The sequence below is a fragment of the Fusarium oxysporum genome, chromosome 11 (assembly GCF_000149955.1).
Source record: "Fusarium oxysporum f. sp. lycopersici 4287 chromosome 11, whole genome shotgun sequence".
Lineage (NCBI taxonomy): Eukaryota > Fungi > Ascomycota > Sordariomycetes > Hypocreales > Nectriaceae > Fusarium > Fusarium oxysporum.
The window spans coordinates 893,620-912,183 of NC_030996.1; the positions used below are offsets into that span (position 1 = coordinate 893,620).

At 47.8% G+C, this 18,564-nt stretch overlaps 8 protein-coding genes and 1 non-coding gene across 9 annotated transcripts; 7 read left to right on the forward strand and 2 right to left on the reverse strand.

The window, feature by feature from the left end:
- Positions 1-643: 643 nt before the first annotated feature.
- Positions 644-2,231, reverse strand: FOXG_09698 (uncharacterized protein). The gene is made up of 5 exons (XM_018388920.1): positions 1,655-2,231; positions 1,369-1,607; positions 1,205-1,317; positions 1,067-1,147; positions 644-1,010 (listed from the first exon to the last, which is right to left on the reverse strand). Exons 1-5 carry the CDS (start codon positions 1,939-1,941, stop codon positions 828-830), a joined length of 903 nt encoding a protein of 300 aa, XP_018247083.1. The 5' UTR covers positions 1,942-2,231; the 3' UTR covers positions 644-827.
- Positions 2,232-2,582: 351 nt separating this feature from the next.
- Positions 2,583-5,091, reverse strand: FOXG_09699 (uncharacterized protein). Its single transcript, XM_018388921.1, has 4 exons — positions 4,167-5,091; positions 3,812-4,110; positions 3,264-3,764; positions 2,583-3,210 (listed from the first exon to the last, which is right to left on the reverse strand). Exons 1-4 carry the CDS (start codon positions 4,537-4,539, stop codon positions 2,686-2,688), a joined length of 1,698 nt encoding a protein of 565 aa, XP_018247084.1. The 5' UTR covers positions 4,540-5,091; the 3' UTR covers positions 2,583-2,685.
- Positions 4,898-6,132, forward strand: FOXG_09700 (uncharacterized protein). Its single transcript, XM_018388922.1, has 4 exons — positions 4,898-5,206; positions 5,259-5,516; positions 5,570-5,816; positions 5,880-6,132. Exons 1-4 carry the CDS (start codon positions 5,023-5,025, stop codon positions 6,001-6,003), a joined length of 813 nt encoding a protein of 270 aa, XP_018247085.1. The 5' UTR covers positions 4,898-5,022; the 3' UTR covers positions 6,004-6,132.
- Positions 6,133-6,394: 262 nt separating this feature from the next.
- Positions 6,395-8,557, forward strand: FOXG_09701 (uncharacterized protein; the record flags this gene model as incomplete). The annotated part of the gene is made up of 1 exon (XM_018388923.1): positions 6,395-8,557. The coding sequence occupies one exon, from the start codon at positions 6,395-6,397 to the stop codon at positions 8,555-8,557; it is 2,163 nt and encodes a 720-aa protein (XP_018247086.1).
- Positions 8,558-8,982: 425 nt separating this feature from the next.
- FOXG_09702 (uncharacterized protein) lies at positions 8,983-10,062 on the forward strand (the record flags this gene model as incomplete). The annotated part of the gene is made up of 1 exon (XM_018388924.1): positions 8,983-10,062. One exon carries the CDS (start codon positions 8,983-8,985, stop codon positions 10,060-10,062), a length of 1,080 nt encoding a protein of 359 aa, XP_018247087.1.
- Positions 10,063-11,616: 1,554 nt separating this feature from the next.
- FOXG_20130 lies at positions 11,617-11,739 on the forward strand. Its single transcript has one exon. It is a non-coding gene; the product is annotated as a tRNA-Lys (tRNA).
- A 1,647-nt stretch (positions 11,740-13,386) lies between these two features.
- FOXG_09703 (uncharacterized protein) lies at positions 13,387-14,913 on the forward strand (the record flags this gene model as incomplete). The annotated part of the gene is made up of 3 exons (XM_018388925.1): positions 13,387-13,771; positions 13,822-14,049; positions 14,105-14,913. The coding sequence occupies 3 exons, from the start codon at positions 13,387-13,389 to the stop codon at positions 14,911-14,913; spliced, it is 1,422 nt and encodes a 473-aa protein (XP_018247088.1).
- Positions 14,914-15,737: 824 nt separating this feature from the next.
- On the forward strand, positions 15,738-16,001 carry FOXG_20131 (uncharacterized protein; the record flags this gene model as incomplete). Its single annotated transcript, XM_018400402.1, has 2 exons — positions 15,738-15,936; positions 15,988-16,001. 2 exons carry the CDS (start codon positions 15,738-15,740, stop codon positions 15,999-16,001), a joined length of 213 nt encoding a protein of 70 aa, XP_018247089.1.
- A 174-nt stretch (positions 16,002-16,175) lies between these two features.
- On the forward strand, positions 16,176-18,354 carry FOXG_09704 (uncharacterized protein; the record flags this gene model as incomplete). The annotated part of the gene is made up of 4 exons (XM_018388926.1): positions 16,176-16,463; positions 16,513-17,214; positions 17,267-17,550; positions 17,606-18,354. Exons 1-4 carry the CDS (start codon positions 16,282-16,284, stop codon positions 18,352-18,354), a joined length of 1,917 nt encoding a protein of 638 aa, XP_018247090.1. The 5' UTR covers positions 16,176-16,281.
- Between the last annotated feature and the right edge of the window lie 210 nt (positions 18,355-18,564).

Below are 18,564 nucleotides of genomic sequence, written 5' to 3' on the forward strand. Positions count from 1 at the left end.
TGTCCTAAGGGATAGTTAGTTATATCTTCTAATAATATGAGCACAACGATCTGTGCAGCATTTTTCACTGTTGGATTCTGAGCGAAGATATATTGTCAGTACTACTAATACAGCCATGAAGTAAGCAGCACTATTTCGTAATCTGCATCGAGGAAAACATCGTAGAGTTAATCAAATTCTAGGGACAACATGTTTATTTGCTAAAGGCTAAATACATTTCATGTTTGATTCTGAGTTAAGTTTGCTTTCTGTATCGATCAGTCTCCATGATTCCATGAACAACAGGTCAACATCACGAAATGTTTTCCTTCGCTTCCCAGCTGAGAGCTTCAAGGTTAGTGGTAGACTATAGAACGGCGTCTAGTTATTGATTGCGCTATTTACTCATGTAAACAAGGCTGAAAGTTCACATGGCTGATTTAATGATATTTCGAGTGGCTTAAGATGGAGTTTTAGATTCCTGCCAGCATAGTACTATCTGCCAACTCTAGTCACTGAAAACATATTCTGCCTCCAATGCTATTGGAGCTCTGGGTGCCTATGTATGAGGCTGAGCTCTAAATGAGGCGCAATAGAAGACAGGCCACTTTCTCCTCCACTAAACAAATTGGAAGAAAGCGAGTTCAGCTTTTTCGAGGGGGTTCTAATGTGCTGGCTTGATAAATCAAAGAGATGCTGTAGGCTCTAGCCGACAATCAATTGAATTCATTTACTTGAACTTACGACTAGGAACGGTCACTCTACGTCTCACCTATTCACCAGGAATAGCGGTCCAAAGAAACCCAATGAAATTCGCTATGGCTGTAAAAAAAACAAATGCTACTGCTCTATGACTCGTTTGACAGGCTCATGTTGTACTCCAACTCCCACTCAGCCTTGGGATCTCCTTTTCGTGGCACAAACTTCACTGTTAGGCCATCCTTAACAGCGAAGACACTATCGTTCTCGAGATAGCCTGAGTCAGAATCAAAGATCTGAGTAACAACAGACTTGTGGCCCTCAGCAATGACCTGCAGCATGTTAGATTAGTTCTATGACCGCTTCTGGGACCTTCGGTTGAACATACCATGAAGTGCAGATGGGCAGGGCGGAAAGGGTGGCGGTCGAGGAGGTGGAGAAGTTGACCGGCAGGGCCATCATCGGGAACCTTGAGAAAGTGTCAGATTATAGATCCTTGGCATGTTGACAGGATAAGATTGCTTACGGGATAAGGAGTAGGTCGTAGGCAGTAGAAGGAGTATCGACCCTGGTCGTCGGTGATGAACTTGCCACGGAGGTTATGCTCAACCTGCTTCTCATCCTGCTGCTCGTAGAGGCCTAGGAAGAATTAGAGTTCGTGAGATAGAATGCCGCAGGGTAATGTCTTACCGTTGGTGGATGCTTGCCAAACCTCGACAGAGGCGTTAGGGATGGGCTTTCCAGTAGCCGCTGATGTCACAGTGCCGTAGAGATAGGCGACAACACCATCGCTGGGGGTGTCGAAAGTAATTGTGGTGCCATTCTCACGAGTAGGGGTATCATGTCGCCAGAAGGGACCCAGAATAGCAGTCTCAGTTGCTGCTACGCCGTTCTTGGCTGCTTGACGGTGTGTAATATCATCAACAAGACTGAAAAATGTTAGTAATGAAATTGAGACTTGTGACAAGTGAATTACCTCTCGAGACCAATAACATCGCACATCAATTGACCCTCATTTCGCTTGTCATTGCTCATTTGTCCAGCCCAGTTAATCATCTTAACAGCAGACATCCACTCATCGCAAGTGAGCTGTGTCTCGCGCGCAAAGTCGTGCATGTGTTGGATGAAAGATGTCATCACCTCTTTAAGACGAGGGTCAGTCTTGGGGCCGAAAGAGTCGATGACCTGCTGTGTGAAGGCCTGGCCGAGACCCTCCTCCTTGGGAGCGCCGTTGGCATTTCCGCCAGTCGCTGATGGTGTCATTTTGATAGAGTTTTGTGGGGTATTGATGGAGTTGAGGTGATGGAAGGAAGGGTGTTGGTGATGATGAATTGGGTTTATGCTTGAGTGAATGAAAGAAGAGGCTTTCTAATAGGTCTTATGAAGTCCCTCTTTATCACTGGAGTTGTTTCAAAGATAGTGTCAAGCAGATGACTTGACCCCGCATAATTCACAGTCAGCATGGTTCAATTCGGATATACAGACAGCGCCTCAGCAAGGAGCGGCTAAGGACATCTCCCGAAAGGACATCGGGTGCGCGTTCTGAGCATCAGTGTCCCATGGGGCCAAGCGGCAATGTTGCAGCCATTTTGCGGGGTGAACTACCCAACCAATTAGGGGACTGATGATTTCGTTTAGCACTCTCGGCAGAGGCGAGAATGGTGCCACACGCTTTTCGGATGTCGGAGCTAGTTGGTCGGATGTACAGCTGAGGGGACACCCTGACTCCGATTCCGACGCCGCGGAATATGGAGCCAAAAACTAGTGTGTCGTACGATGCCTGCTAGTGGAAATAAGCCTAGTGTAGCCGCTGCAAGTCACCTGAAATACGCCAAAGCCGTCGCAAATTCGCCATGATAGAAAGGAAGTGAAGAGCAGCATTAATTGTAACGACTTCTTGTCACGCGACAACACAGAATTAGTATTCTACAGTAGAGAGGGGGAGATCTTGAATGGTCTATGCATGCATCAATTGGCTAGGCAAATGCTAAAACTTAATGGGATAAACTACTTTGACAGCTTGCGATCGGCCTCATCTCCAAAATCCCATGTTGGCTTGTCTGCGCCGTTAGGCCGACTTGCTCTCCTGAACCCAACTTCCAGACCCTCAATTTCCACAACAGGCGGTACGGCCTCCACCTCAGCCTTATAAGCGTTAGAGTACCACTTCTCGACGTATTTGTCCCCAGTGAAGAGCTCAGGGAAAACCTGTCGCATCCTCAATAATGCCGTTCCTGAGATCTGATCCACGCTGTGCGCATGTCGCAGGGCGAGGAAATCAGGTCCGATATCTTTCCTCAATCTCTCCTTTACTTCTTCAGGATACTGCCCAACCTTGAAGAGGAGCAAGTCGTAGTGAAGAAGTGAAGCCTTTCCATGCCATGATCCGCCACGGGTGGCGCGATGATAGAGACCTAGCAGGGCTGTGATGGCACCAATGCATCCTGTTCCGTAGTCCGAAATGGGAAAAGGAGGGACGACGGGTTCTAACAAGCCCATGAAACGACCCTGCTCCCACGCGATGCCACTGACCTATCAATCGGGTTAGTTCGATCTCCCCTGCAGCTGTAGATCAAGGCACTTACACAATCAGCAATCTGTTGCCACCCAGGTCGTCCAGCCCACTCTCCCTCGTAGCCAAAGCAGTTCTCATTGACATACACAAAGCCCTTGCCACGCTCCTTAGCAAGTTTTGTAAGTGTAGTAGCGCCATATCCAAGCTTCTCCAGAGCGCCAGGTCGGTATCCATCGACAACGACATCCGCTTCAGCGAGAAGCTTCTCAAACTCAGCTCTTCCCTCAGAGGACTTCAGGTCTAGCTCTGCAGCGTGCTTGCCCATGTTGCCATCTACCTGGAAGAAAGGAACATCACTCAGATTGGGACTCGTAATCTTGAGCACATCGGCTCCATACTCTCCGAGAATACGGGTGATAATAGGTCCGGCAATGATACGGCAGAGCTCAAGAACCTTAATGCCTGACAATATCCTCTTTGGGTGCTCTGAGCTTGGTGTTAGGGGACACTTGGGTGTCTCGGACTCAAGGTTGTCGACAGACCATGGCGGAAGTGCCATATTTGTTTTGCCCTGATTGTTTGTCAGATATGCCCTTGTATATGAGATTTACAACTTACATGTTGAGTTTTCACAAAGTCCTCGTGCTTCAAAGCAGGAACTCCAGCCTGTCGACGAGCAGCATTCATACTCTCAAGCTCATCTATCGAGAACTGTCGAACAGCAGGCTCGATGGTATCGACAATGCTCTCATGTGTTTGCAAGTCTGGTCTGAAAGGTTCAAGACCAATCATCTTGAGGGTTGTTGAAGCCTCCAGAGATCCATGAATGTGATAATACTCTCCAGCGTTCTTAGTCTCATACAAGTTGGCTGACATGCGGCGGTAAGGATTTGACTGGGCCTGCAGCAAATCCGTATCTTATGGTCGTTAGTTCCTTGGCCTGAAAGCCAACAGTTGTGGCGTATAGACGTACCTTTGAGTAGAGCCTTGACGCCAGGGTCAAGCTTTCCAAGACCACCAACTTTGGCCATATAAGCCTGGCAGAGGAAGGCTGTAGTCTTCTCCAAGTCGACATTGATCTTCTTCGGTTGTAATTCACCTTCAACGGTCTTTGCTAGCAGACTGGCAACGGCACCCTCTATCGCCTTAAGCGCAGCAGTTGTTTCCGTCTCCTTGAATGGAATAGGAAAGTAGGGTGCATCTCGAGTTGACGTAAACTCGATGTTGTCCTTGAGCTCCTTCACAGCCGCTGGAAAAGCAACCTCATCGAACTGACCGCAAAGGTAGTCAAAGATTCTCTTACTCTCCTCAACCGAGGAATAATCGTGCTGGTTAGTGCTACCCATGTTGACAGAAGGAACTTATCGGTTATTGGCTTAAAAAAGGCATCCACCCGAGGGCATCTACAAGAGGTGGATTGTTAAGAGGGAGTCTTTATACAGTGACACAACTCGATTCGTTGAGTGGCGGAAACCGACGGCAGTTCGGACTAAAGCGATAACCCACTATATCTGGGTGATAACTGCCTATGATTCATGGGTTTTTGGCGATGTATGACCCATAACGCGCGACAGATAGTGTCATCAGTGATTGAGTTTGTTGTGAAGACCCCATATTTTAGTGGTGGAGGTCGGCTGTGACCCTTGCCGATAGCTTCTTGCCCGGCTTCCGACGCTGGATGTGAGCTGTAAAGACCCGCGCTAGAACATATCGAGGCATTTGAGAGAGACCTCGAGAGTTGAAGATAGTATATCGACAACAGAGAACACACTGCTGTCATATCGGTCGCTGTCACTCTATCATTCAGTCTGTCAAAATCTCTGATCAATATGCCGTTCATCAAAGTTCAGAACAAGAAGCTGTTTTACGCCCAAGTGGACGCTGAAACAGTCTCAAAAGATGGCCCAGTACTGGTATTCATCCATGGCCTTGGGTCATCTCATTCGTTTTATATACCTGTCATGAACCAGCTTGCGACTGCAGGATACTCATCGATTGCGTTGGATGTCTATGGTTAGTATTGGCTTTATTCTGTTTGCAGGAATTAAATACTGAAGATCAATAGGCAGTGGCCTTTCTGTGTTGTCAGAAGGGGTTGAAGATCCTACATTTGACACAATCGCGAGTGATGTTAAGGCTTTACTGGAAGGATTAAGCATTCCACCCGAAAATGCCGTCGCCGTTGGACATTCCATGGGCGGTATCATTGTACCAAAGCTCGCTCTGAAGTGCAGCCTCCGCGGCGCAGTCCTCATTGGCCCTGTGTTGCCAAAGCCTGCAATGGCCGAGATCTTCAATACTCGCATAGGGACAGTCAAGAAAGGTGAGTCAATTTGAAGTGCTAAGAGTATGATCTGGTATTGATATTGAGTTTAGAAGGAATGGAGCCAATGGCCAAAACTATTCCCTTCGCCGCGACAGGTTCCAAGGCAACTTTGACACAAAAGGCATTCATTCGAGCTCTGTTGCTATCGCAAGAGCCCGAGGGATACATTGCCTTGTGTCGCGCCATTGCGCAAGCAGAATTGCCTCCCTACGCAAACATCAAATGCCCCGTGCTTGTTCTTTCTGGTGAAGAGGACAAAACAAGCCCGATCCCGGATGCGCAAAAGATTCTAAGCGAGTAAGTACTCACTTCACTGTAAGGTCAATTAATTGAAGCAACCAGCGCTGACTTTCACTTTAGTTGGGGTTGCAGCGACTCGTCGAAGAGCATGCATATTTTGCCTGGAGTTGGTCATTGGCACTGTATTGAGGCAGCAGATGAAGTTGGTTCCAAAATACAAGAGTTCCTATCCAAATTGGGTTAAGGGTTTGAGATAAGATATAGATTAATCAGTATCAAAATGTATCTCTTCGCGACTTCAATCACAAGAGAGTGCATTGAAGATTGCTTCTGTTGTAATGCCAGACTACGTGTTTGCTGTTTGTGACCAAGCCTATTCAGCACTGACTCAGGAGTGACCACGCAGGAATTCAGTGCTGTTGACCCCTCAATGTGACCATCGGCTACAGGGATCTTTCCATCGGTAGCTCGGTAATAGTGAACGGTGCGCCAATTTACGTCAGCGGGAATGTCACCAAATCTTACCCCATTCTCGTGGCCAAGTAACCAATAAAGACCTGGCCATATCCGACAGCTCGCGGCCCGCGGCTCACTCCCTCAGTTCCAGGGACCTCACACGACCTACCGACGACGAAATGCCTACCAGGAGGGTCCGAGACTGCGAGAGAAGACGATGCGCCGAGGCCTGCGAGAGCTGCAAACGTCGCAAACAAAGATGCGATGGCCGTAGACCCTGCGCCCGCTGCATCAAGCGAGGTCTCGGGCATGAGTGCCACGAGTCTCAATCTGCCTCAAACAATGGCGCAAGACGCATCCTCGCGTCATCCCTACCAAGTCCCGATCCCGATAGACTCAGTAATATCACTGAGCAGACCACTCCTGCTGGTAGTATAACCGTCGGTAACAGATCGGGTTTGACGTCGGTGGATGAGGCGTATGTTGATGACGGGACCTCTTCTTCTCTACAGCTGCTCTCGAATACACAACCTGAAAGACTTCCACGCATGTCGCGCCTTGTTCAAGATACGAGGGGTGAATACATGTTCATAGGCGACTCTGCAACCCTATCTTTCCTTCAGAATATTAGGAGGATTGTGCGACGTAGCATAGGAGATTGTACCCTTGTTGATGACCCATTGCGACATGGTATCGTCGAAGCATCGCCTGAAACACGGCGAGGATGGATCCTGTCGAGTGCCCAGAACCCACCACCACGGCAGTCTGAGCAGGAACTCGATTATCTTGTGAAATGGTACATGCAATCAGCCAATTGCGTACTACTTCTCTTCGACCAAAAAGAACTTGACCAAGGCATAAGAAAGTGGATTGAAGATGGCCAAGATATCGCTGACCCTGCGAGTTCGGTATACTATCTGGTCTTTGCCATTGGTGCGCAAACAGGGCCAGAAGATAAAGATGACCTGGCTGAGACTTTCTTCAACTATGCCCGGTACTTGACAGTGGAAACCCTGATAGAAGAGCCGGGCATTGTCACCATTCAAGCTTTGGTGCTCATCGCCATGTATCTTTTAGGTGCATCGCGCCGCAACGCGGCTTTTATGTATCTCGGCATGGGAGTTCGAGCTGCGTATGCCATCGGTCTTCATCGCCATGATATTGCTTCCCTCTTCTCTGCCAATGAGGGTCGTGCGAGAGAACAGCTATGGAAAGGCATCCGAATTCTCGATCTGTTCATGAGCGCATCATTGGGCCGGCCTCCCTCAACATCCGAGTTGAGAGATACTACAAACCCTCAGAACTATTCAGCTTGCAATGATCTCTCCATGATCTTCGAGTTGATCCTTACAGATGTTTATGCAAAGAGAATGATATCTCCGGAGATACTGGAACGCATCAGCAAGCATCTTCGACGGTGGACTGCACAATGTGGAGAGGGTCTCGCGGTTGATGGCATTGAGCAGGATGACTTGATCCGTGACCAGAATGGCGAAGAGCAGCCAAACATTGGGCTAATACACCTCAAACTAACTGGCCATTGGACGGTCATGCTCCTGTCTCTTCCATTCCTACATAAGGCGGTATCTCAACACGTCGAAGACAATGAACAGTCCGCACAAGGAACTGCAAAGCGATCTTCGTCATCGAATCAAGTTCTTGTACACTCCTGCCTTGAGTCAGCAGTGCGGACAGTGGACCTGCTACAGACTCTCGTCAGGACTGGAACCATACCGAAACGCTTACCGATTGTTGGCAATTCGGCGTTTGTATCTGGCCTCGTCCTCGGTGCAGCGATCTTTGGGGATTTCGACAACTCATTTCCGCTCGAGAAGAGTCTCCATGCAGCGAGAGGCGTTCTCGACCGTTTCAGTCGTTACGATGCTGTGGCGAAGCGCCATCTTATGATCTTGGATCACCTACAGAATGCATGCGACATATACATGGATAACCGAGCAAGGTTACGAATGGAACGTCAACGGCACCTCGTCAACGGTCTCTTCGGGAGTATTCACACAATCGGGAAGTCGCCATTGCGGAATTCTCAGCAACCAGAAGGTAACTCTCGAATCGGTTCAACGGATGGAATACAACCGCAACCGCAAACGCCCAGACCGGGCCAGGTAGCGAACGAGATGACCGAGGAGCAGCAAGGGTTTTTGATGGAGGGAGGAGAGCAGACAGAGATTGACGTCGATATTTCAGCGGACGCTTTTCTGGGTATTTCACCGAACATGCTTTGGTTCGATTCTTTTGATACGACTATGTCTCTATTTCCTATCGTCGATACGCAAATAATGGGTGACGAAATGATGGCCAACGGTGTTAATAATCAAGAATGAAACGGATATCCGAAGGGACTCATCTGTGGACCAGAGTAACCAAATTGAGCAAGCGAACAAGGATAATCGTCTTATGGGCATTAGCGAAAATGGCGAATGGTGGAACTTTTGTTACTCGTTTGTCGCTTGAAGGGCGCGATGGCAATCTAGGCCTCACGAAATATGACGATTACACACATTTTCCCTTTTCAGACTGGATTGAATAAGGTAAGCTGACCCGGTGATGTTCGATATCACAACATAATTTATAACATAACGTAACGCAGGGTCGTCAGTGGAGATATTAAAATCCGCCATTGACCCCTCACTGGATCTGACGCGATACAAGATCAACCAACATCACTCGAAACATTGAACATCGCATATCCTTTTGAGGTCGATTCCATTTTTAGATAGCGCCAAGGCAAATTCGTTCAACACCCAGCATGCCTTCACCAATTCGAGCGAAACACCTAAAGCCTGGTGACAGAATCGCATTCATATCACCATCAGAGCGTATCAACGCCACGCTTCCAGCAGTCGTAGACCGGGCCTCTGCTCTTCTCACAAACAAAGGATATCAAGTGCAGACTTTCTTCAGTGAAGATAAGGGCATTCAGTCATGCATTGATAATCGGCTCTCCGAGATCCGAGCCGCTTTCTCAGATCCCAGCATTTCCGCCATCATCACTACCATTGGCGGCACAACCTTCACAGAGCTTCTTCCAGCTCTGATTGCGGACAAAGAACTTCACGAGACCATTCGTGCAAACCCAAAGATCGTAGTGGGCTATTCCGACATCTCGGGCTTGCACTGGTTCTTGTTTGGTTTAACGGGTCTCAGGACTTTCTATGGTCCTGGTGCTGTACCCGAGATCGGGGAAGCGAATGATGTCAACGATAAAGATACCCCTCTTGCCTTCTGTGTCGATAATTTGCTTCGAGCGATTGCATCTCCAGAACCACTCGGACAGATTCCCCGATCCAAGTTTTACGCACCAAGAGGAGCGCCCTTCTTTGCGACACCAGAATCGACAGAGCCACCAGAGGTTGTGAAGACAACCGACTGGCAATGGCTGCGACATGGAAAGGCTCAGGGTCGATTGTTCGGTGGTTGCCTCACCGTAGTCGCCCGCTTATCGGGAGTTTCAGCCATTGTTCCTGACTGGCGTGGCCGAATCGTCTTCCTCGAAACAGCTACAAACGAGGACGGCTCTGGTGGAAACCCTCCTCACCGAGTTCAGGCAGCGTTTGCAGACTTGATAGCTCACGGTGTCTTCGAAGACGCTGCAGGACTGGTTGTAGGACGACCTTATGGATATGATTCTGCTGAGGAGCGAGAGGTTTATGCCAGCATCATCAAGGGACTATTCTGTGAGGGACGGCTTGCTTCAAAGAACTTCCCGATTCTATTCAATGTGGACATTGGGCATACGACACCAATGATTACGCTGCCGTATGATGCCTTGGCTGAGCTTGATTCTGAGACTGATACTTTTGCTGTTTTGGAATCTGGGGTTGAGTAGCGGAAGGGGTTGAATAGTATAATACGATTAAGCTGCACGCAATGTTCCATGGTATCTAAGGGTAGACTACGCTCCATCGCTTCACTTCAAACTCAACTCTCCAATACTGTACCACCAGGTTCCCCCTTCTGCCATGATCAATCGAGCGGGACGCCAACGTGTTCTTTGTTTGTTGGGCCTCCATTTCCATCATATCTTGAGGGTAGCCGTGCGTCCACCTGTCGTCAGAAGGACATATGGGTAGCTGAGTTGCCACACATGACCAGCGAAGAAACAAATGTCATCTTCTGCAGGGTCGGGAGTCTCTTGTCAGATACCCGCCTGTGTAAAAGGTTCGGCGCGGCACAGCCTTCTCTGACGACAATGTGCCTCTCTGGCGACTCAGGAAACAGGAATGGGTCTTAGAAGGTAGGGCTTTGCAATGTGACTCCTGTCGAGCTAGTTGCTGTCGAAGTTGATGGACCTCCTTATTTGTCGAGACAACCTTCTTCTTAGCCTTCATGGGGAGTGTATTTTACAGCCAAGGATTCGCACTTCCGTTCGAGTAGGTTTAATATCCATCGGCTCGAAGGGCAGCTATCCCAGTGACCATTGTTAAGACGAAGAGAACGCAGATTGATATGATCAATATGGCTGAATATTGAGCCCATTCTTCATCGTCGAATTTACGAAGATCTTTGGTCCAATCTGGCATGTTGATGGTGCCTGCTTGAACAAGGCATGCGAGAGCGAATATCGAAAGTACAATGAGAGTCCAAATGCTTATCCAGACGTTGAAAAGAGCCCTTGAGAGGGTGGAGTTTCTAACTTGCTGCATGTTGGCGACAATGCAATTTACTAGAGCGAGAATTTAATGCAACAACAAGGGACTGATTCGATATCGACAAAACAGGCATTTCAAAGAAGGTGAGTACTGTTATCTGTTCTTTCGAAGCGTTTATTTTGGCGGTTATTATACTTACATGCGAGACTCGGAGAATATTAGAGACCCGCTGGTCCCTTGCACGGTTTGATTGACGAGCTGTCAGCGCTAGACATGTGGGGCGAATCCGAGCCAATCTTGTGAGGCCATCAACAAGAAATCTGCCTTGAAACGGATGATGCAGTTTTGTGAGACATGAAAGAAGCCACCAAGTTGCAATACGAAATGACTCATCTCCAATAGAATTGTATTTTGATCCGGTGATTCCGAAACAAGTTCATTGATTCCCGGAGGGAGGGAGGGAGACACTTATCAAGGTCGGTTGGCTTCCTCGGGTAAAAGGTCCTGTAACTCTGCGCCTGTATAAAAATAGCCCAGTCCTGAACATCAGGATGTCGCAGTAGGTCACTTGAATTGTACCTTGAGAGTGAACTGAGAAAGCCAGAAAATAATAGTGCAACGGTAAGATTTAATCAGGTTGAGGAACGGGGGGTTTTCGTTGTTAAAACACAAATACACTGTATGTCATTATGTTGAGCAAGAAGCAATTGATTACCATAAGGGAGGCCAGCTAAAATGTACTGAGTATATGGTCAAGTTTCAATGATCGGCTATTACATAAGCTCAAGCAAAGCAGCTTGGCGCAGTGGAAGCGCGGTATGTTCTTCTCCACAGTGGGAACTCGAAATTCGTACTAACTCATCCCAGCCGGGCTCATAACCCGGAGGTCACTGGATCGAAACCAGTAGCTGCTACGAAGCATTTCTTTTTTTGGATTTTCTTATTATTGGTTTTTGGTTCCTGATCTGTTCTCTGAATTTTTGATATCACATTTTGCCCAACATATAAACTCCCCTGCAGCCAATTTTCCTACAATATATTGAGATAATGCAATTGCAGCTGGAAGATAATAGCTTCCATTTAAGTCATGTAATAAAAAGATCATTACTTTTCGACAACTAATATAACAGTTAGGACTCATAGGAAAGCCTAATAAGGCTCTTACCGCCTATGTCTTGGCAACGGTCTAGCAGCGTTGATCGATTATATCACGATCAACGGTGGTATTGAGCGCCTTGGCAGTGTTGAATCCGTGTGGAAGTTAAAGCTAGCCGTGGTGTTAGATCGCGAGGCACTAGAAGGAGAGTTAAACTGCTTGGAATGTTTCAATACAAAATATGTTATAGGCCTGTGTCAGCCTAGCAAAAGGTTGCAAGATAGCTTTAAATCATCTGCTTGGGTACAGCAGGTTACTACAAGAGCCAAGCAAGTCGATAAATATTCGACATCGCACTTGAAGATCGATTCCAAGTGAAAAGTTAGAGCGTAGAAAAAGGCATAACCGTAAAGCCTTAGCTTAAAAGCAACCCCGTTCCTCGGCCAAGTATATGAGCACTAGCGTCGGTCTAACTCAACGTCAAGATGATCACATATCAACGTCAAGCTCCGTAGCTGCATCGGACCCCATCAAGGCCAATTAGAAGCAAAGCAAGGAACCTTCAGAACGGATCTGCCAATATCCGAGGAGCGGGGCCGTAGCCAGCATTTGATGTGAGATTTTCAGGTTCAGATGAAGTACCCCACGGAGCAATATGATATAGTGTTAGAACTTCTCGCAGCAGAATATGACGGGCTACAAGAAGAATTCCAGTCATGATAAACCTTCTCGTCAGAAACAATAAAATCCTATCACAGAATCGCCGCTACAAGGGAGAGCTAGTCGACTCCACGCTAATGATAATACTGTCTTGGCTGGAGCCGAGCACGTTGGAACTGTTATTTGTCACCATTGCCCCAATCATCGAACCCACGTTTGAGCCTCAGCCAAGGAATCGGTTCTCAGATTTACAAGGCCATGATCAGATCGTCATTCTGTCTCTTCTTTGCGTGTTTCTCAGCTCAAGACAGGAAAATCTGGGCCATATCCCCTGCACTTGCAGGAAGGAAACATTTCGGCCCGTTCCCCATCATCATCGTCTGGGACCAATAATCAGGAGAGCTTTGAAATCCTCTACATTCTCATTATGATCGACATGGCTCAACCGGAGACCGTTACCCTATTTATGAACCTCGCCAGGGCGTATTACCAAAATAGACCTAGGAAATCGATAGTTTGACTTTAGTGTCCCTTGCAACAGCCAGTCGTATGTACAATGGCAGAATTGCCAGCAAACGTACTCATTATCCCTCTGTAGAGAGGCGTTTTCTGATTCTTGTCAAGCCTTTCATCATGTTTTCGAGTACGTCAGATACCATCATAGCATTCTCAAGACGCATATCGAGTGAGAAACCCATAAGTGGATATCAAAAATGCCTATATAATGTCCATACTCTATTCTTGATATCCTGAATGCATTCAGAAGGTACCTGACTCGGAAAGCCATTGACATCGGGTTATCAACATGCGTTTCTCTGTTGTCGTTGCCGCGCTTTGCGCCCCCTCGGCTCTTTCTTTCCCCTGGTTAGCACCGGAGGGATTAGATGCGCTGCTCAACCACCCGGAAGCGCGTGCAGAGATTGACCGACGCTTAAAAGAGCACCAAGTCGGCCAAGCAGAGAAGAGCCATGAGCCTCGACAGCTCAAGACTGGCGTCGTGGGTGGCGTTGTGTCCTTGCTCGGAGGCACTGTTGAGGCTGTCGTCGACAATGTCTTGGGTCTGATTCCTACCAATAAAGCTGTCAAGGGTCTGCAGAAGTTCCCTGAATCTTCTCACCCGTTCAAGGCTCCTGGTAAAACTGACCAGCGAGGCCCTTGCCCTGGTCTCAACACTTTGGCCAATCATGGATGTAAGCTGAAGAATCGAAGGACTAGCGAACAGGCAGCTGACAATTAATAGATATTCCCCGAAACGGTATCGCTACGATCGGCCAGATCCAAGCTGGCACTGCAAAACTATTCAACATGGGCGCAGATCTTTCTGCTCTCCTTGCTGTCGGTGGTGCTGTCGACGGTGGCGATATTCTGTCTCAGAAGATGAGCATCGGAGGTCCTGATAACCGTGTCGGGCTTCTGAATGGTGCTCTGAACAAGATCTTTGGCAAGCCATCTGGTATCGCTGGACATGGTAAGTGATCAATCTCAAGACCATACACTATGACAGTCACTAATAATCTGGGCAGGAAAGTTCAACGAAGGCGACGCGTCTGCTACACGTGAAGATTTCTACCTCAACGGAGATAATATTTCATTCAAGTCAGAACTTTTCAAGCAGATGCACCAGCAGGCTCTTGCCAAGGGTGACGGCACTTACAACGTCGATGCGATCAAAGAACATTTCAAGAACAGATACAGAGATTCTAAGGCCGCCAATAAGCAGTTTTACTTCAATCTTCCTAGCGCCGCAGTTGTTATGGGCGCGTACTATTTCGTTCCTGGCTTCTTCTCCAATGGAACCATTGGAGCTGGCGGTATTGCCAATGAAGCTTCCATCACCTCTTTCTACGGCGCCAAGCCAAAGCGCAAGAACGCTTGGAAGGATAAGGACCTTGAATACACCCATGTTCCTGAGCGCATTCCTGAGCAAGGCTGGTATCGACGCGCTACACCTATGACTATCCCTGAGGCTGTTGGTGGGATTCTTGACGTCTACCTTTACGCTCAGCCAGCACTTGGAGGATCTGGCGCTGATGGTAGTTGGGTTGTTGGTCCACTTGACTTGCCCAAGGATCCTCAAGGTTTGAGCTGCTTCCTGTACAATGCAATTTTCGCCAACTTTCCTGCCGAGCTGTTCAACTCTGTCAGGCTCTTGCAGTCGATTCTCAATGGTGTTTCGGATGCACTTGTTCCCGGATACAAGGCTTTGGGCTGTAAGGTCGACTTCCCCGATGCCAAGGGATCTTCGGCGAGTAAAAAGTTCGCCGCGTACGAGAAGAAGTACGTTGGCCCTGCCAAGACAAAGGCTGTAGGCAGTGGATGGTATCAAAAGTGAAGAATTTGGAACCAAGTAATTAGGTATTAATAAGTAACCGTTTTGTGTATCTATAACACTGCTCGAAAATCGCTTGGGGGGTATACAACTGGCTGACGTACCTATCCATAAGCGGGAAGCAGACTTACCCCGACTCTTCTGTTTAACTAGAATTCACGTTGTATACTATCAGCATACGCACAACCCATTCCTGCTACCTTTACCCATACCCGGAGACCCCAGAAACGGTGCAGCTTCCAGCGTATCACGTTCCTTCCGTGGTAATACGTTCTCGAGTGCTTGTCGACTCTGGATGATTGCCCAGGAAGTTCTGGGTGTTTACAACTTTGCTAAGGCACTAATTTCGGAACGTGTCTCGCTGTCATTTGCTGAAGTAAAGTATCAAAATTATTGGTCTGGGTTGACGGCCTTGACGATGGCATGAAGAGAGTAGAGGACTGCCCATACGAGAGTATCATCTTCCAGTAAGTCATGCAGTAGGCAATCCAGAAGAACTTATCTAATCATCTGGAAGTACCCTTTTTCACGTCGTTGTGACGATAATATTCCGCCCATTCATCACCCTGCCACGGTCAAGCCGATTGATGACACTGACATCTCCAGACAGTCACCCCAGAGCATTATACGCTGCTTCAATGAATCAACTGAAAGAATTGGTGTTCTGCTTCTGTGCGAAGTATCCTCAATCTGCTTACACGACATTCTTCAATGCCGCACCACCCACGCTCAGCCTCGCGATGCTAGAAGATCTGCAGGACCCATCATGGCGACACTATTTCTACCTATGTGTGCGCTGCTAGCAAGGCCTGTACTTTTCCTATCCCATGTTCCGCGATGTTGCGAAAGCTTTTCTATCCATGGCCATGCAAAAAGATGCCATTGCGGCGGGGGAAGCTCAGAACCTGTTGCGAGGAGTTGATCAGACTGGGGAGCATCATACTACTCCTGAGGAGGCTTTCACGAGCTTCATATTTGATTTCGTGTCTGAGAGAGTCGCCGAAGCGCAGATCCATTCAATGGCTGGTAGGTTTGAAGAGATGGTCATATTTGACGAGTTGATTTATAAGAACACAGCGTTGTCTAGCTAGTAGAGAAGCTCGCAACTTTGGACAAAAACGGTCTTTCAGACGGGGCAAACGTCATTGAACCTGCGATAAGATCTCAATTTAGCTAGATAAAAAATCTGTATTATGCTTATTGGGTATTAAATGCTGACTCACGTCATCTTGCACATCCAAGTTTTGTTGGCCCGACGGAAACTCCGCAGCCCGAAAGCTATCGGAATCTGACAGGCACCAGGAACTCCATAATCTCGCCAGCCTAATACTAGTGATCAACGACAAGATATTGAGTATACCAAAATACGAAATGTCGACTAGTACCTCTTCAAAAGCTTCTGGTGTGAGAAGAAGAGCTTGTGTCAATTGCACCTCTGTCAAGTCGAAATGCCTGCCATTCTCATCTGACGAATGCCAGCGGTGTAATCGGCTTGGTAAGCGATGCACCTATCTCAATGTTGTGGAGAAGCGGAAGAGTCCTTCCAGATCCTCGTAAGTCTACGAAAACAAGTACTTTTCTTCGGTTATTGACGGGGTTCAGCCGCACGCGACTCCTCGAGCAAAGACTGAGTCGAGTTTTGGCTCTGCTGGGCGACCAAGCCCAGGGCACGCCCATGAGTGGTTTTGTCGCGCAAATAGCTGCCGAAGACCTCGATATGAACGTACTAAGTGGCAGCCGGCTTGACCAATTGCCGTTACCTCGTGGCTTGAGACTGCATGGGACAGTGGATGTCGTTGATCGCGGCTTTCTCAGCTTAACTGAAGCGCAGATATTGCTTGACAACTATCGTACCAAAGCGGTTCAACACTTTCCTTTTGTTCCCATCTCTTCTGGAACTACCGTCGCTTCTCTCAGGGCTGATAAGCCATTCTTGTTTATGTGCATCATGGCAACCATGAAATTTGATAATTGCACCATCCAACGACAGATTGGTGAAGAAATCCGCAATCAAGCGCATCAGCGAGTTTTAATGCAGTCAGAAAGCACTCTTGAAATTCTGCAAGGCCTCTTGGTTTACCTAGCATGGTACCAGTACTTCTTCATCAGCTACGAGAAGCAGCAAATTGTTCCAATCGCACAATTGTGTGTCTCACTGGTTCAGAACCTCGGGCTCGATCAGAATCCTGACAATATGAGACGAAAAGTCGATCTTGGGCCAGATGAAACAGCCCCTGGACGCAAGGCCGCACGGTCTGCAGAGCAACTTCGGGCTTTGCTTGGAACATATTGCACAGCATCTTGGTACGTATAGAAAGGTCGAGGGTCATTAACGGGAAGCAGACTGATTGTCCAGGGTTTCTATCAAGTTTCGGACTCGCGGCGCTTTACCATACACAGGATACATCAAGCAAAGCTGGGAACTCCTCCTAGCCAACGCAGAATATCCGAGTGACCTTATGATCCCCCATTTCGTTCGTATAAGCGAATTTTGCCGTCGTATATGCGACACTTTTGGGTATGACGACCTAGAAAACTCAGGGATGAGGGGAGAGTTTGTCAGTGCCATGGCTTTGCAGACCCTCAATAGCGAATCTGCATTGTTGAAAGCCTCCATTCCTCCAGACCTCCAGAACAACCGTAAGTCAACTTCCAAGAACTATCGGCTCATGGCTTGACTAAAATTCATCGACAGTTGCTATAAGAATGGAGGTTTACTTGCTTGATACTGTACTCAGTGAAGTTTCACTGCATGATGACTTTTGGGATAGCAAATCGACTTCTAACTTCTTCATAACTAATAATCCGTCTTCCTCAACCAGTACCAGGGCTTCCATCTTGTTTCACCTTATCCGAAGCTGCAAGTCGCTAAACGATGCCATCATAGCCTATCCCGACGAAGAGCTCTGGTACATCACGTTTTATACAACGGCCAAGATTTGCAGAAGTCTCTTGTGTCTCTCAAATGCTAGCAAGATATCATCAGAAATCTTTAGAGAGACTGGGCTTGCCCTCTGCAATGCCCCTTTTATGGCCATTAGTTCTCCTGTTCACGACGCCATGACAGTTGAGAGGGTGGCTGACTTGAAGAGCGAGGCAAAGCGACTGCAAGGAAAGTTCAAGAATCTCTCTTCTCAAGTACAGAGAATCGGCAATGAGGAAGATATCATGTTTGGATTCTCGAGTATGATATGGGCAGTGGCAGCTGCGTATGAGGAAACTAGAAGGCTGGAACCAGGTCTTTTGAACTTTTCTACAGGATGTGATGGACAGAACTCCTCTTCTGAACTGGGTAGCTCGGAAGGTTATCTCTCGAGCACTGGGTCTGGAAACCTGCAGCCAGAAGCCGTGTTGGACTTTGGCATGATGGAAGATGAAACTTGGGAAGAGTTGTTGGCTGGGATTGCCACCGTAACGGAGCCTGCATCATCGCTGCAAGTATGAGTAGCTGTAATTAGCAAGCAGATAGTATGCCCCTCAATTGAATTTGTCGAGAACCTTGGCAAGAGAATTCTGTAAACTCCGAATTGCTGCACCATCGTCTTTATATCCGTAATGATATATGCTGACAGGACCAAAAACCTTGGCTGAGGATTTTCGCTTGCAAGTGATTGGCCAGGGGGTGCTTCAGTGGCTGACCGGAAATTCCGCCTG

Excerpts from the sequence above, each read along its gene's own strand:
- FOXG_09698 (XM_018388920.1), bottom strand. The coding sequence starts at position 1,941 with ATGACACCATCAGCGACTGGCGGAAATGCCAACGGCGCTCCCAAGGAG. Across the intron at positions 1,608-1,654 it reads GATGTTATTGGTCTCGAGAG|TCTTGTTGATGATATTACAC; the intron begins GTAATTCACTTG and ends AACATTTTTCAG. Across the intron at positions 1,148-1,204 it reads TACGACCTACTCCTTATCCC|GTTCCCGATGATGGCCCTGC; the intron begins GTAAGCAATCTT and ends CACTTTCTCAAG.
- FOXG_09699 (XM_018388921.1), bottom strand. The coding sequence starts at position 4,539 with ATGGGTAGCACTAACCAGCACGATTATTCCTCGGTTGAGGAGAGTAAG. Across the intron at positions 4,111-4,166 it reads CGTCAAGGCTCTACTCAAAG|ATACGGATTTGCTGCAGGCC; the intron begins GTACGTCTATAC and ends AACGACCATAAG. Across the intron at positions 3,765-3,811 it reads ACTTTGTGAAAACTCAACAT|GGCAAAACAAATATGGCACT; the intron begins GTAAGTTGTAAA and ends ACAAACAATCAG.
- FOXG_09700 (XM_018388922.1), top strand. The coding sequence starts at position 5,023 with ATGCCGTTCATCAAAGTTCAGAACAAGAAGCTGTTTTACGCCCAAGTG. Across the intron at positions 5,207-5,258 it reads GATTGCGTTGGATGTCTATG|GCAGTGGCCTTTCTGTGTTG; the intron begins GTTAGTATTGGC and ends GAAGATCAATAG. Across the intron at positions 5,517-5,569 it reads CATAGGGACAGTCAAGAAAG|AAGGAATGGAGCCAATGGCC; the intron begins GTGAGTCAATTT and ends TATTGAGTTTAG.